General features: G+C 42.8%; 1 protein-coding gene across 1 annotated transcript; it reads left to right on the forward strand.

The window, feature by feature from the left end:
* Positions 1–567: 567 nt before the first annotated feature.
* On the forward strand, positions 568–11,578 carry ENPP5 (ectonucleotide pyrophosphatase/phosphodiesterase family member 5). The gene is made up of 5 exons (XM_058662298.1): positions 568–658; positions 1,187–1,305; positions 2,744–3,607; positions 5,419–5,595; positions 10,357–11,578. Exons 3-5 carry the CDS (start codon positions 2,779–2,781, stop codon positions 10,782–10,784), a joined length of 1,434 nt encoding a protein of 477 aa, XP_058518281.1. The 5' UTR covers positions 568–658; positions 1,187–1,305; positions 2,744–2,778; the 3' UTR covers positions 10,785–11,578.
* The last annotated feature ends 1,041 nt before the right edge of the window (positions 11,579–12,619 follow it).

Below are 12,619 nucleotides of genomic sequence, written 5' to 3' on the forward strand. Positions count from 1 at the left end.
CTACCTTTCTGGGTTTAGAGCAGCAACACCAGCTGATTTTTTTTTTTTTTTTTAAGGAAAACATTTAACGTCCTTTCTACGTTTTCGTTCAGGCGAGCCTTGGAGCAAACCCCGTGGAGTGGCGGGGCGGAGGATTGGGCTCAGTTCAAGGCACAAAAGCAGCTTTTAGCAAAACCGGCGTTATCCCACCCTCGCGGCATCAGAGACACCTGGCCGCAGCAAGAGGACGGTTCTGTGTGACCAGTCAAGGAGAAGCCCCTCACAGGGCACCAGGCGACCGTGCTCCCAGGCCCAGAGCCTCCCTGCGGGGCCCTCAGGGCCCACGCTTCCACCTCCGTCATCCCCAATCCCTCCATTCTCCAAACCAGGCGGCGCCCGCCCCGCAGTCCCGCTGACTGGCAGGCGACGCAGCGACTCTTGTAGCCTGGTTTTTGCTTGGCAACCCGGGCCGAAGCGACAGTCGTGCGGCAGCCAATGGGCACCCAGCACCGGAGCTGGCGGGGAGGAGGTGCGGTGAGGTGCCGGTCATGTGCCCGGTGCAGCGGTTGAGTGCAGGTGAGCCGAGCGCCCAGGCTCCCACTACCTCCCCGCAGTTAGCTTCCCGGCCCTCCTTCCCATAACCCCAAACCGATGTGGACTGACCCGAATTGCTGCGAGGGTGAGTCCTGGATGAGGGAGGGCTTGAATGAGTGGGGGGGCGGGAGGCTCACGCGGTTCCTAGGGAGCCCCAAAGCTGTCGCCTTTAGTTGACAGGGAGTCCACCTTGGGGAGCCGCTGTCCTGGAGGCCTGCGAACTGGGAAGGTACCCGAAGCCGCGCCTTATACGGGCGGACGCTAGGATGGACTGCAGGTGAAGAGGGTGAGGCGATGCCGCCCCTCCCTCCCGTGGAGGTCCACCTGCTCCTTATAAACCCGCTGTTCCTTAAAGTGCCGGTTTTAGCCCTTACATTGGCCCCATGCCCCCTAGATTTCCTAGGCTCTTGGCAGGGGTAAAGGGGTTGGGGAACACACAGAAAGACAGCCCCATTAAGCCTGGACTCAGATTCAGGGAAACCACCGCTTAAAGCAACATTTTGTGCTTGAAAAAGAAGTCCTGGCTGCTCTCCCCACCCCCACCTCTGTTCCCTGCTCTCTCTGTGGCAAGCTTTCCTCAGCACTTCACAGTCGCTTACTTGCTTTGTCCTAGGAAAACAGTCTCTCCTGTATAACTACACGAAACACGTGGCACGTGATTTTCACATACTCGGTCGCTGCAAGCTTTCCTTGTTTTAGGAAGCTGGAAGAGAAAATTGAGGGCAGAGAGGGGTGAGAGAGGAACCATCATCCTGGGCTAGATAAGTTTTACAGTTCCCTATTCACAGTTCCCTATTTTTATTAATATTTCCTTCCAGAATTGGGGTGGGATGGAGAGGGAATTATTTAAGAAACACATTAATTTTTGAATCATTGTCTTGAGAACAATACCTAAAAGTTTCAGTTTTAATAAGCTCCAAGTATGATGAAGTCACACTTAAAACCAAAACAGAATTATCAACCTTGGCCGATACACATGTTATACACATTCAACTCAGCTGTGCTTCTGGGAGCAAAGCCAGTGTATTGGTCAGGTTTTACTCACCTCTCTAGCTTAGGAAGGCAAGACTTGGTCTGTTTGTTTAGATTTTAAAATGCCTTCAGCATGTTCAAATTAAAATCAGAAGCTGAATTTGATTTCTTTAACAACATATGGCTCGATCTAAAATTTCATGGATTTTTAAATATTTCCATGTCGGAGTGGACAGGAAAGAACTGAAGATCCTGGCCTGATGTGCAAGCCTGATGAGAATTAACAGCATTTGCAGATTAGGTATTCACATTACCACCTGTTAGCTTTCTTGGATACAGTAAAAGCTCTTGAGACTTATTTGCAGATCCAAAAGCAAAACAAAGCCTTGACCCAAAGAGATTTATTTTACACATATCACCAGTAACATTAGGAAGGTCAACATCAAATTTCACGATTATTTATTGCAAAATAGTTACGTTTAATAGTTACGTTAGGTTAGAATCACTTGTTTAAAGGCAACCATGACTTGATTATTAATACATGAATTCAGGTTGCATTCCAAAAATAAATTTGAATTTCATACATTTGATTTCACTTCAGGAGACCCAGTTGATCTACTTTGTTTTCTCTAGTAATATCACTAGCCCTCATTAATCAAAACATTAGCTTTGTCCTTCTCTGTAACTCTACCTTTCAAATAAAAATAAATCTTTCAAAAAAATTGTCTTTGAATCTGAAATGGAATGCACAAGTAATGGATTTACTCAAGATTTTTCCCTGTTGCTATGACTTGTTCTAGTAATAATGATAGGTATGGTCATAGGGATTTTACTATAAGCTGCAGATTTTCAAGTCACAAGTCTGAGTGAGACTGAAAATGTTTCTTTAAAAGCTGTATGTAAATTTTATCACATTTTAACATCCTCTTGGGAAGCTCGCTTAAACACTTCCATTGAGGAGTATTTTGATATGTTCATGGAAAGTAAGTTGGCTTAAAAAAAAAAAGGTAGCCAAACAACTTAGCTTTATGTACATGCAAGCACAGTTCCTGCTAACCATGGAGTTCTGCACCATGATTCTTCCAGGCTGTGTTTTCGTGACACAGCTGGGATTATTAAGCACCCACACACTCGGTTTGGGGCAAAGGATACAAGAAAAAAATCAATGCTGTTAACTTCTTTATGTTTTTTTCTACAGAATTTCTTACCTTGAAGTGATCAAGTACTTTGACAATGACTTCAAAGCTTGTCTCGGTGGCCCTCGTACTTGCTGCATTAACTCTTGAAACCACATTTTCTCTCCAACCAGACTCGCAAAAGGTTCTACTGGTTTCGTTTGATGGATTCCGTTGGGACTACTTATACAAAGTTCCAACACCCAATTTTCATTATATCATGCAATCTGGCGTGCATGTGAAACAAGTTACTAATATTTTTATTACCAAGACCTACCCTAACCATTATACCTTGGTAACTGGCCTCTTTGCAGAGAATCACGGGATTGTTGCAAATGACATGTTTGATCCTGTTCTGAACAAATCTTTCTCCTTGGATCACATGAATATTTATGATTCTGAGTTTTGGGAAGCAGCAACACCAATATGGGTCACCAATCAGAGAGAAGGACATAGTAGTGGTGCGGCCATGTGGCCTGGAACTGATGTAAAGATACATGAGAGCTTCCCTACTTACTATATGCCTTACAATGAATCCATGTCATTTGAAGACAGAGTTGCCAAAATGATTGAATGGTTTACATCAAAAGAGCCCATAAATCTTGGTCTTCTCTATTGGGAGGAGCCTGATGACATGGGTCATGATCTGGGACCTGACAGTCCACTCATGGGGCCTGTCATATCAGATATTGACAAGAAGTTAGGATATCTCATAGAAATGCTGAAAAAGGCAAAGCTGTGGAACACTGTGAACCTAATCATCACAAGTGACCATGGGATGACCCAGTGTTCTAAGCAAAGAGTCATAGAACTTGACCAGTATGTGGATAAAGAACACTACACCCTCATTGACCGATCTCCAGTAGCAGCCATCTTGCCCAAAGAAGGTAAGCCTGACCCCATGGGTGCGTGGTGACCAAAGGCGAGTCTGCTTGGCTGGTGTGATCACCAGATGAGGAGATCGCTGCTTGTTTGGCTTTGTTACAATAATATTCTGGGATTTAATCCCAAGACACTGAGAAGACAAGGATCTCCTTTCAGGGTCATTGTTTTCCTCCTAGTCTACCTACAACAGCAGGTTTTAACCATTTTGGAGGCAAAGATTATGAGAAAGACTACAGCCTCCTCTCTCAGTAAATTTGAGACAGAAGAATATACACAAAATTTGAATTCAATTGCAGTGATTTTCTGGAAATCTTCTGTAGATCCTTAATTAAAACTGGCTTAATAAGGAAGCAGCAGAGAGTAAGACAGGAGAAAGCTTTGGTCAGTCTGAGACTCATAAGCCTGATCCTTATTTCTAAGTAGGAAAGGTGGTAACAAGGCCTGGAATCTTTTGCTCATGAGGAATCTTGATACTGAACCTGTCACTATGGCATCACTGCCATTTTTTTCAAAGATTTATTTATTTTTATTGGAAAGTCAGATATACAGAGAGGAGGAGAGACAGAGAGGAAGATCTTCTGTCCATTGATTCATTCCCCAAGTGGCCACAACAGCCATAGCTGAGCCAATCCAAAGCCAGGAGTCGGGAGCCTCTTCTGGGTCTCCCACGCAGGTGCAGGGTCCCAAGCCTTTGGGCCGTCCTCAACTGCTTTCCCAGACCACAAGCATGGAGCTGGATGGGAAGCAGGGCTGCCGGAATTAGAACTGGCACCCATATGGGATCCTGGCAATGTGCAAGGTGAGGATCTTAGCCACTAGGCTACCATGCCGGGCCTATCACTGCCATTTTTAAAGAGAGCCAAAAAAGCTGAAAATGTTCAACATGTTTAAGTCACATGACTCGCATCTGCTCTTCAGATTTATACTTTATATTGTTTCACCTTGTGGCCTTGAGTATCAAATAAGAGAACAGATTTTAAAGAGCTGGAATAGCAAATGAGAGTTTTATCTCATGAATTCAGAGAATCATGAAAGAACAAATGGTAGACGGTGTGTGTACTTCTACACACAAACTTCTCATCAAACAGCAAAGCTTTTTCTTCAAGAAAAACCACATTGGCTTTTGCTTTCCGTTGTATAATTGGAAGGGTGTTTCTCTGGTTGATGTGTGGGAGTTGGGGACAAATCACTAATAAATGAATTTGAAAAACAAGGAAAGGATTAAAGGCAAGTCCCAGGTGCATCATATCTGAAATGACAAATGCCCAGCGTTTTAAAGATCTTTTTCTATTAGGCAAGCTGCTTTCCACCTCCAGTTCATCATTTTCCAGCCTCCATCCTCCACTTACATTTTTGGGGGTAGGGGCGGTGTAAAGGTTGTTTGTCTCTGTACCCATAACTACAAGAACCTGGCTCTTAGTTTTTGAATATTGCAATTCCTTGGACATTTTACTTCATGCCATCAATGATTAAGACACAGGTATGTGTCTCAAAAATTAACAGAAAATAAGAAAGCTATACATGATTTCCAAATACATTTGCTCTGAAATAGACATTTGGTATGATTTTGCCAGGAGTTTCTTACGTATCCTTGAATATATGACCTAATTTAGTTATTAGAGATTTATGGTTCTATAAAATGCCTTTCAATTATGTAAGGTGAATTTATTTACCATGTGTATATGTGTTTCATGGTCAGCTATATTTTACAATATTTAGTTTCTTGGTGTTTCCTCTCAGCAGGGGTCCCTGGTTTCATTGTTTATGGAGTTTTGGTAGTGTCTTGTTCTGAGGGCCTGTACTTTCTCTCCAGGTAAACTTGATGAAGTCTATGAAGCTCTAGCTCATGCCCATCCTAATCTTACTGTTTACAAAAAAGAGGAGATTCCTGAAAGATGGCATTACAAATACAACGATCGAATTCAACCCATCATAGCAGTGGCTGACGAAGGGTGGTATATTTTACAGAATAAGTCAGATGAATTTCTATGTGAGTATGTTATAGTATTTCTTCCCATTCTCCATCGTTTTTTACTGACTTGGAGGCTGTGGATAATACAGCAGTTCATTTGCTGATGTTTTTCCTCTGCTACTTAACTGTTGAAGGAACTGTGTTGTGACAATGATTATCTATAAATGCTTTTTAGACATAGTCCTTGACATAAATATATGTAAGAAATGTAAAAAAGAAAGAAAACCTACTCTCAGTTGGAATGAGTTCCTGTCATTTTTATTGGCTACAAAAAGAAAAAAAAAGCATTTGCCTGCAAATGGCTTGGTGGTGCAACTATGACTCACACGGCAGTCAATGTGTTAAAAGTTTTCACATATTCGTGATGACACCTAAAATCAGTATTTAATCCTGTCAGGCAAGATGTTCTAAAATGTCCTTTAAAAATTATTTCCCTGCGTGAGATAATTTCTACGCTTATATGTTCAGATTTTCTTGGGATAGTGCTTGTATTACAGGAATAGCTCAAAAAGGAACTGCTGTCTTTGAGGAGAGTTGTATTTAACAGTTGACAGAAATTTTGACTTGGTGAATTTAATTAGTTACCTGTGTTTTGGTTAAAAACAAAAACACCTTAGTAATGTTCCTTGTTGTATTGTATTGTGTTCATTTATTCAACAAATAAGTACATACTGTCCTCTCCAGTCACTGTCAGCCAGAGTTACAATACAAGGAAGCACTAATAGCCAAAAGCAATGGTCCTTATAGTGCGTTCTCTCATTTGGCAGGATCCACTCCACCTGGGACTTTGTAGACACACAAACTCTCAGGCCCAGCTCAGCCTCACTGAGTTCGAGATCATGAGGGTAGTGCCTAGCAGTCATTGTTTTCACATGTCCTCTTCACTCCTGCACAATGGCGTTTGAGAGGCATTGCACTTAGCATCGGTGTTAAATATTGTGTCCTGGACCAACCATGCATGGCTGGGGCAATCACACTGACAAAGCCCCTCTCTGTAAGAAAGGCTTCATATAAATCACATGTGTTACTTTGAAGTCCACTTTTCTAAACAAAATGTGTGATTTAGTTACTAGTGCCTTTGTTTTTTTTTTTTTTTTTTTTTTTTATAATCCATTTTATTGTATTGTTGTTGACAATCTTTACATAGTTAACTATAGTTGAAGGAAAATCAAGAAAGAGAAGAAGAAAAAAAAAAAAAAGGTTCAGGGGGATAGGGAGGTGGGCAATGCTATTATGTCCATATTGTTTCCATCATGTATCTGAGGTAAAAGGGGATATTGAGGGAGAAGCCCCACCCGGTTTCCCGCCCACCCCAAGTCCCGGATGTGGGGCATGCTCTGAGATATGTGCTCAAGTGGAGTTAATAGTTCTCCAGTTATGAGTCACTGCCAGTTTCGCTCGATGAGGTGGTCCACTGATTGATATGGTCCATCATGAAGTCTCCATTTGTCCCATATTTCGCTGCCAACATGTAGCTGAGATGAATGATTGTCCTATTCTGTCTTCTGTCTTTTCTTGGTTAGAATTCTGAGTCCAGCAGTTCAAGTGGGGAGATCTCCAAAGATACTTTGAGGTATTCCCAGACCAGATTCTTGTATGTTCTAGCAAGCACAGGGCCCGGCACAGTCCATCACCCTGATCAGCTGGTGGTTGCAATTGCTGTGTTGGTTCTGTTTTCAGTCCCGAGTTGCACTGGAACCAATGGGTGTTGCAGTCCAGTCTGGTTCGGCCCTTACATCAACCAGTGGGAGCTGCAGCCTAGTCGGGGCGACCCACAATAACCCCCACCAAGCCTGCCCCCTACCCTGGTTTGCCAATTTGTGTAGCAGAAGACCAGTCTGTCCCCCATCCCATTTGGCTCTGGTACTTGTCAATGGGTATTAAAGCTTAGTTCTATCTAATCGACTCAACCATCCAGCCCTCACAGATGTTGTTGAGTGCCTCTGTCTAGCCATCCCAGCCCCCGTCCTAGTTTTCATGCCCTCCCACGGGAATAGTGACCCAAGAAGGGGGAACCCACTTTTTCCCTCCCAGGTCTCTCTGTCCCAGTTTATGCACTCTTTAGGTGGTCCTGTGATTTGACTCGACAGAGTTAGTCCCCAGTGCCAGCTTCTGCCAGCTGATGCTGTGGCCCTGATCTTGTCCACATGCAGCGCACAGGTGTTGTAGCCTTGCTTAGTCGTATCTGTCTCTATCCCAGCCAACATTCTCCAGTGGGAGTGGTTGTCCAGCGAGAGGACCAGCCCCTTAACCCCCCCGCCAGCTCTGCCCCTCCCTTCCTGGATCTCACGTGTGCTGGATGGGTGCTGCATTCATATCCAGTACAGGCAACCACGCCCTGGCGTTCCAGAATGTGTACTGGTTTTGTCGCAACCAAACCCGGCCCATTCCACACACTGTTCTGGTGATCGGATTTGCCAGAGGATGACATGAACTGATTCAGCCTGGCCTGCTCCTGACCCATGCCGAATGTATGCCAGTGGGAAACTTTCCATGGCCTATTCTGGGCTGTTTCCAATCATGCTTCTTGCGCTTACCTGCAGGGACTGTGTCCTGCCAGAGGAGTTGCCCAGGCTCCTCCATCAGAACCCCTCCCAATGCCAGATTTTGCGCTTGCCAGGGGGTTCTTGAGCCAACCCTACTCAGTTCACCTCCTGTCCTAGCAGGAACAGTGGCTTTTCCTGGCTGGCTTTCACCCCATTCTGACTCTTGTTGTTGGATGTTTCAGCCCAGCCATGGCTCGTCCATACCCACATACAGCTCACACATGGCTCAGAAGGGGATTGAGACCCAGCCTAGTCAGTCCCACATCTACCCTGTTTCTCCATAACACCAGATGGTGCTGGGATCTGAACCGGCCTGGTGCATCCAATCCCAGCCCACACTAGTGCCTCGGGTGACTGCAACTGTTTCCTAGATAGAACGCAGCCCCCATTCCAGCACATACACCCCTTGGTGGGAACCTCATCCCAGCTGTGGCATCCCAGATTGGGACCGTTCCTAGCTGTAAATCACGCACCTGCACGTGGTTGCTCCGAGGACCATTAGGTGCCAGCCTGCTACACAAGCCGGAGCTTATCTTTTACTTGATAGGTGTTCAAAGCTCAGCATTATTAAGGGATTGGAAGTTCTTTAAAGGAAGAGTTACTGGCATTGGGAATCTTTAGGATTGACTCAGATCCCAGAAACAGTGGGGTCACTCTAGAGCTATCTCAGCAGCGATTCAGATGTCCAATACCCCAGAGCTCCCCGGCCGGGCGGCCAGCAGGCTCAGCCAGCCCTGGCCCAGCCCGCCATGAGCCATGGGCACATGGCGGACTGGGTTCGGGATCCAAGCTAGACGTCCTCTCCCGCAGCCCTCGGCTCGCCTCTGGCAGCCGGAGGTTAAATCCTGCAGGCCCGAGGTTGCGCCCCTCCCCAATCCCGTTCACCCACCACCCAATGAGGGTGTTGGGTGGGTCCCGGACATGCCCAGTCACGGAGGCCTCCCCCCTCGGCGTACTCACCCCAGAAGGAAGCAGGCCGCACCCAGGCATGTCCGGGCCCAGCCCGCCATGAGCCATGGGCACATGGCGGACTGGGTTCGGGATCCGAGCTAGACGTCCTCTCCCGCAGCCCTCTACTAGTGCCTTTGTAATGAAAGTCTAGACCTTACCTTCTCATAGAAATGAATGCAAGCATCCATTTAATTCTTTATTATATGGTAACATGTTTCACAATATTACTATCCATAAACTCAGCAGAATGCCACAGTCCCATGCCAGATAGCTGCTCGTGATTCATGAATCCAACATTCTTTTCATGTGAATAAACTCAAAAGGATTGTAGCATTTAGAATAACTTCTTCAGATGTGTTTGCCTGGATTATTTCAAAATAATTTTAGGTGACTAGCCATCAGTTCATAACTTTCAAAAAAACTGATTTAGGATGGGGGGAGCTATATTCATGCTCCCATTGAATATTTCCTTGTGATAATTATGAGAGCTTGATTCACCCATTATTCTCCTTGCCTCTTGTAAAATAAAACTTGCCATTCTTTGTGGATTTCCATCTAAACAGCAGTAGCTCCTGTTCATCTTCTATCTTCTTGTTGCACCGATCCTACAGGCCTTTGTTATGTGATTTCTGCCCTTCAGTTTTGTATTGCTTGGTACATATTCCAAGAGTAAAGTTTTTATTTTCTTTATAGCCATCCTAAATTCCACAATGCTAAACTAGATCCTGATCTGAATCAGCACAGTTGAGATTTTTTTTCACTCTGTTTACAAGTGCTGACCTTTGATTTCTTAGGAGTGGATTGTATCTATAACAGGAGGTTTGGTTTTTGTTGTGTCTTTGTTTTTCTGTATGTAGCTTTTATTTTTTATTTCTAATTGTGAATTGATCTTCATTATTAAGATGAACGGCACCTTTACTCCTTTTCATTTAGAACAACTGGAACATAGTAGGTAGCCAATAAATATTGATGTACTGAGTGCTCCCCCATCCCTGTCCTGCAAAAATCCTTCCTTTTCCCTGATGTGGCTCAGCTTTGCTCTTCACCCTGTCTTCTCTGCAGCCTAAGACAATGTTGGCTTGAGAGAAAGATTTGTGATCTTTGACTTTTCATTTCCTGGAGTGAATGGTGGAATTGACAACTGCAGAGATTGTTTGTAAAAGATTATTTTATTTTTTAATAAGATCTGCATTTAAGTTCAGCACTTGACCAAGTAAATACAATTATTTCCATTTCGGTGCCATCTGGTTGGCTAACTTATTCATGCATTTTCTCTTTACAGTAGGCAACCACGGTTATGATAATGCATTAGCAGAAATGCATCCAATATTTTTAGCCCACGGTCCTGCCTTCAGAAAGAATTTCACAAAAGAAGCCATGAACTCCACAGATCTGTACCCACTGATGTGCCACCTCCTCAATATCACTGCTATGCCACACAATGGATCATTCAGGAATGTCCAGGATCTGCTCAATTCAGCAACTCCAAAAGCAATTCCTTATACACAGAGTACTACCCTCCTCTTTGGTAGTGACCAACCAGGAGAATATGAACCAGAGGAGGCATATCCTTACTTCATTGGGCTTGCCCTTGGCAGCATTATAGTGATTGTATTTTTTGTAATTTTCATTAAACATTTAATTCAAAGTCAAATGCCTATCCTACAAGATATGCAGGCTGAAATAGCTCAACCATTATTACAAACCTAATGCAGCTTGGAAGTGGAATTGCATATTGAGCGGAGATTGCATAATTATGTCAGTGTTCAAAGGTTTCGGTTCTAGGAAACGAGTTCCAATTATTAGCAGAGGCCATCAAACAGTCTTATACATATTTAGCCACAGTCACACACACACATTCAGACACACACAGATGGACTAAAATGCTAATAAAGCCTTATGTATGGCTCCATTATTCTCTTTAGCTTAGGGGTATATAACATCCCACTTTATTTGAACTTGGCACATATAATGTATATATTTGGCAACTTTGCACTATTTAAAGTACCTTATGCATTGCACTTTACACTCCAAGTGGGTACTTTGCTTTGAAATGCACTTTATGGACATTTCTTAACTTGGTTGAAAACGATTTTTTTGCATTCATTTCAAAGAATAGTTATTGCTCACACTGAATAAAATTTCTAATAATTCAATAATAATATGAATATCTATCTCCTGAATTTAGAGAATAAGTAGCAGCTAAAACTGTTGAAATCTAAATGTGACAACAGCAGGTTGCATCTGTGGGCATTTTTTGTCATATTTTTTCCCAAAGAACATTTCATTTAGTTGTTTTCCCTTCAAAAAGATCCAAATACAGACAGATTCATTCTAAACATTTTGTTTCTGTCAGTGTAGTCATATGACTCAGAAATGGTAATGAAGACACAGGAACACACATCTGTTTCCCATGTAGCCTAACAATGGCCTGGATAAAATAGATCAGGTACCATCTCCACAATGTCTTCTCTTGTCTGTAATTACTTGCTTCTTTGAAAATTAAATCATATATAAAAATGCTTGTTTGTTTGTTTTTCTGATAGCAGCTAAGATTTGAGTATTTGAAGATCCATAATTGCAAAAGAGCACAAATCATAGTAAATAAAGTAAAAGCCATTTGCTCCTTGAAGAGAACTGTGGGGAACATGAGGAAAAATCAGGCAGGACCTGAAATGTTCACTCCACAACCAGAACAGTAGGAAAGGTGCCCAGGATCAAAATCCATGGAAATAACATAGTGATCCCAGGTATTAAACTACAGAGGAGCTAGGATCATGTAGTACTCTTTGCAGAAATAATTGATGGCCTGTCTAGCAGGTGCTCAGTGAAATTAAAGGTGAATCCAACACAATGAGACTTCTAACTTCTGAGTAGCTTTTTTCACCTACCGTCTAGGGTCCTCTTCTCCCAACAACATAATGTTAAGTTTTAGATCTCTAAGTAGTAAAAAAATCTGAAAGGCATGATGGAGCTCTCAGAAGAAGAGTTTTAATGGAAGAAAATAGAAAGCAGTTGATAGACACATGGCCCAATAAATACTAACATGATCTTATGTATGTTATGCACCTGTTGTTTTCTAAGTAGATAAAATGATATATCATCATAATTTGATAGGATTTTACTGACTTTTACCTGCAGGGTCAAACTTTGGATGTAATGCACACAAACCACATGAAAATAAAATGTTAGTCAATATAATCATCAACAAGATTAGTAAAAATAGACTAATGGAAGTTTATTCCATTTTGATTCCACATCCTACTCCAACAGCCATGTCATAAAATTTACTTGATATTTTTCAATACATGTTTTCACAATGTCTTCTTCAACACCTGGTATTTAGGTTTAGACTGATTTTCAAAATACTTTCTAACCCCTTAATGCAAAAATAACATCCTACTATGAGTTTCTTATAAGAACTTCTTTCTAGAAAAATCTAATGGAAGATTTAACTCTTATACATCTCAAGCTTTTCAGTTGTTTGTTAACTGAAATAATCATAACACTAGGAAGCATCCAAGGAACCATTCTCTTCCTGATTG

The sequence above is a fragment of the Ochotona princeps genome, chromosome 1 (assembly GCF_030435755.1).
Source record: "Ochotona princeps isolate mOchPri1 chromosome 1, mOchPri1.hap1, whole genome shotgun sequence".
Lineage (NCBI taxonomy): Eukaryota > Metazoa > Chordata > Mammalia > Lagomorpha > Ochotonidae > Ochotona > Ochotona princeps.